Consider the following 3,419-nt stretch of genomic DNA (forward strand, 5'->3'; position numbering starts at 1 on the left):
GACACTGTTTTTTAATATATTTTCTACTTTTTATTTGTTTGTTTGTTAGTTGTTTGATTAGCTGCATATTTGTTTGTTCATTTTAATACTTTTTACTTTAATTCATCTAATAATGTTACTTTCATTTATTTTCATTTATTTGATCTCACAAAAGCGCATTTTGCCTCAATAATTCATCTGCACCCATTTTTTTATGACTTCAAGATACCCCAAAAAAAAAAACAACCAAATTAAGACCAGATATCAGACCAATGATGGAAAATATGCTTTTATTTACAATAAATGGCTTTGTTTCTTTTTGAGGTAAAGTTTGAATCGTTTAAAAGACATTTTCTTTAGTTTTTTATTTAACGCAGGCATTCTTGTGCAATTCATCATAATTAAAAATCATTGTTCTGTAGGATATCCCATACAGTTTTCTCACTTCATGCATGTTTATTTCAATTAATCAAATAAAATATTTTCACGGGCAGACGAATGGGAATGAATCCGACTTTTTTTTTCCAGTTGCCCAGAAACAGTGGATAATTAAATTTGGAAAGAATTTACAAAAAGCAGTGATTCGTTATAAGCGTGCTCGTGTCCCACATGACCCGGGAATCATGGCTCAGATTCAGAACAAAACCTCCACACGGTCGTGTCCCAAGCGCTATTTCACAAATTCACAAGTACATATTATTATTCTTATCCCAAACCAGAGCAAACAAAAGGCATCCTTCAGCTGCGAGTCCTTTACCGTCAGCATACATTATATGTAATGCTTAGAAACCGTTTACACCTAAATCTAAAATTCAAATAAATGGGTCATGTAATACAGCAGAAAGTTAGCCATGTTTAGCGTCCTTGTGCTGCTTATAAACTGCTAATTTGGCAGCAGGCTGCTAGCTAGCAAAATGGCTGCCACAGCACAGGGCTAGTTCGGATTTATTAAAAGCAACGTCTATTCACACACACACACACACACAATATACCAACTGGATTTTTCTCAAGAACTCATTAGAATGAAGTCTTAGAAAGGCCCTCCTAGCATATGGGTCATGACACTTTTTCCCCAACACTCCCCTTACAGCCAGACTTTTCTCAAAGGTCATATAAAGGTCACTGAACCTTTAAAGTGTCAGCAGGTTTAATTTTCTTAAGTCCTAAAAATAAGTTTTATTGTTTGTCAGCAAGCTGCATTTGAACTGTTGTTTTAGTTTTCACCCCCCCATTTAGCATTAGCTGTTAGCGAGGATGATCCTTTTGAATGGCTGGAAGGTTGAAGGTCACATCAGGCGTTACCTGGAAATAAGGATGATCAGGAGGGGAATCAGAGCGGCAGTTAGCGTGGGAGTAAGGCCCGCGGCTGAGCCACACTCCATGGCGTTTTCCTGCATGGACACACACACACACACACACACACACACACACACACACACATTTCACATGCTCAGGCTTTGTGTGCACCAACATTTGGTCAATTAAGAAAAGTGTTGCAGTAACAAAATAGAAAAAATACTACACAAGATTCCATACCTCAGAATGGAAGGGGTGACAGGAATCAGGACGTTTACGATCCTTCTGAAATTTTAGCATCTCACACTTCAGGGACTCGTTGTGTGTTTAGAGGTTAAAGCACATAAACTTTTACACAGTGTGTGTGTGTGTGTGTGTGTGTGTGTGTGTGTGTGTGTGTGTGTTATTTTTCATTTCTAAAAAAAAGACAGATATATAACAGAGCTTGAATATCATTTCTAACACCAGCTAGTCTAAACTCCACTAACACCAGCTAGCTAGCTAAGAACAGCCTTCAAAAGGTCACATAGTTTTCAATGAACCTCAAATTCATAATTAAAACACTCCTCACACCTGAATGCATATATTTTTCCTGTGATATCGCTGTAATAAAATTATATCTGATATTATTAAGATCTAGCTAGCTAATTTAATAGCCAGTTAGCTACCTAAGTTTCCTGTTTAGCTAACAGGGAAAAGCGACTCGGATAAGCAGACACTAAGAATTTCTAAGCGTTTCAACAGTATCTTGTGATTCTAACGTGTGTCTTTTGGTTCTGTTGTTTAAAATGTTTGTATTGTGTTGTCTGTTTCCTCTGTTTCAGATTCTGTGTGCAATGCAGCACTTTTTCCTATTTTACTGCCAAACCTTGTTGTGTTTTATTCATAGATGTATGTGAAAACATAAAATAAAATAAAACTAATAACAACTGCACAACTGTACAAATAAAAACTACTGCACATCATATAGCTTCTGATGGGTGAGGAACTGATTCTACTCAGGTTGGAATCAAGATATAAAACATGTTCATGCTAAGAATAGCCTAAGCACTCAGACTTCCTGTGTATCTAATTACAGCAGAGGTAAAAGTTTACAAATCACACTTCTATTCATATAAACACAAAATCAACCTGAGTTCATTTTAGCTACGTTGTCCTCATTTTTTTCCTATGTTTCACTGAGTTGTTTCTGCTGAAAAAGTTACCAATTAGTGGATCTTTTCTGTATTTTTGGACAAAGCGTGTTGATTGTGGCTTTAGGGACACGCTGAAAATATGAATAATGTCGAGCTGAATGCTGCTGATAAGTTGTGAAGGATATAAATAATCTCGACGGGCTCCATGGAAACTGGAGGGGTAGAGCTACAGTCACACTTGTTCTCTACAACGACCATGAAGAGGTTACTGCTGGGGATCTGCTGTATCACAAACGTCCTGAAAGAAAAAGATAGAAAGATGTACATTTACATTCATGGCATTTGATAGACGTCTTCCCCAAAGTGCAACCTTCCAATCAGAAGACAATTTAACCACTGAGCTACCACCTCCAAAAGGACAAAAAGTGAGACATAGAGACCGAGGACACAAGAGGCACATACTCATTACTTTCCAACATTTCATCTCAACAAAATATATCCTCACACTCGTCCATTTTTTATTTTACACTCGTCCTTGCAAATCTTGAGCGCAAATTGGTGACTTGATCAGGCCTGGGGTGCAGTCAGCGTTCCAATTTAAAAAGGTGTTCAATAGGGGTTGAGGTCAGAGCTCTATAGAAGAAGATCTTTCACTCCAACCCATGCAAAGCATATCTTCATGGAGTTAGATTTTTTTCACAGGGGTATTGTCATGCTGGAACAGGTTTGGGTCTCCTAGTTCAAGTAAAGGGAAAATTTAATGCTAATGCATCCAAATACACCTGTGCAATTGTGTGCCAGTTTGGAAAAGAACACATATGGCTGGGAAAGTCAGGTGTCCCAATACTTTATCCATATAGTGTATTTTTATATCTATAAACTTAGTAAATAAATAAAGTGTTACAGAGTAAAACAGAAGATATTACAGAAGAAGTACTTCTCAGACGTAAGTAGGTCCATGCTGTTCCTGAATGTGTGCTGCACCTTTTTATAATCACTGAACACTCT

The 3,419-nt window shown here is 37.2% G+C and overlaps 1 protein-coding gene across 3 annotated transcripts in view; it reads right to left on the bottom strand.

Moving 5' to 3' along the window:
• Positions 1-329: 329 nt before the first annotated feature.
• cacna2d3 (calcium channel, voltage dependent, alpha2/delta subunit 3) overlaps positions 330-3,419 on the bottom strand; it is a 39,612-nt gene continuing 36,522 nt past the window's right edge. For 2 of the 3 annotated variants that reach the window (XM_046875297.1, XM_046875296.1), the window contains 3 exons: positions 2,597-2,709; positions 1,516-1,598; positions 330-1,370 (listed from right to left, as the gene is read on the bottom strand). In XM_046875297.1, the coding sequence (XP_046731253.1) occupies positions 1,278-1,370; positions 1,516-1,598; positions 2,597-2,709 (289 nt within the window). In that variant the 3' untranslated portion in view covers positions 330-1,277. Of the gene's footprint in view, positions 1,371-1,514; positions 1,599-2,596; positions 2,710-3,419 lie in introns of those variants that run through there. The other variant, XM_046875299.1, reaches the window with a different exon arrangement.

The sequence above is a fragment of the Silurus meridionalis genome, chromosome 19 (assembly GCF_014805685.1).
Source record: "Silurus meridionalis isolate SWU-2019-XX chromosome 19, ASM1480568v1, whole genome shotgun sequence".
Taxonomy (NCBI): domain Eukaryota; kingdom Metazoa; phylum Chordata; class Actinopteri; order Siluriformes; family Siluridae; genus Silurus; species Silurus meridionalis.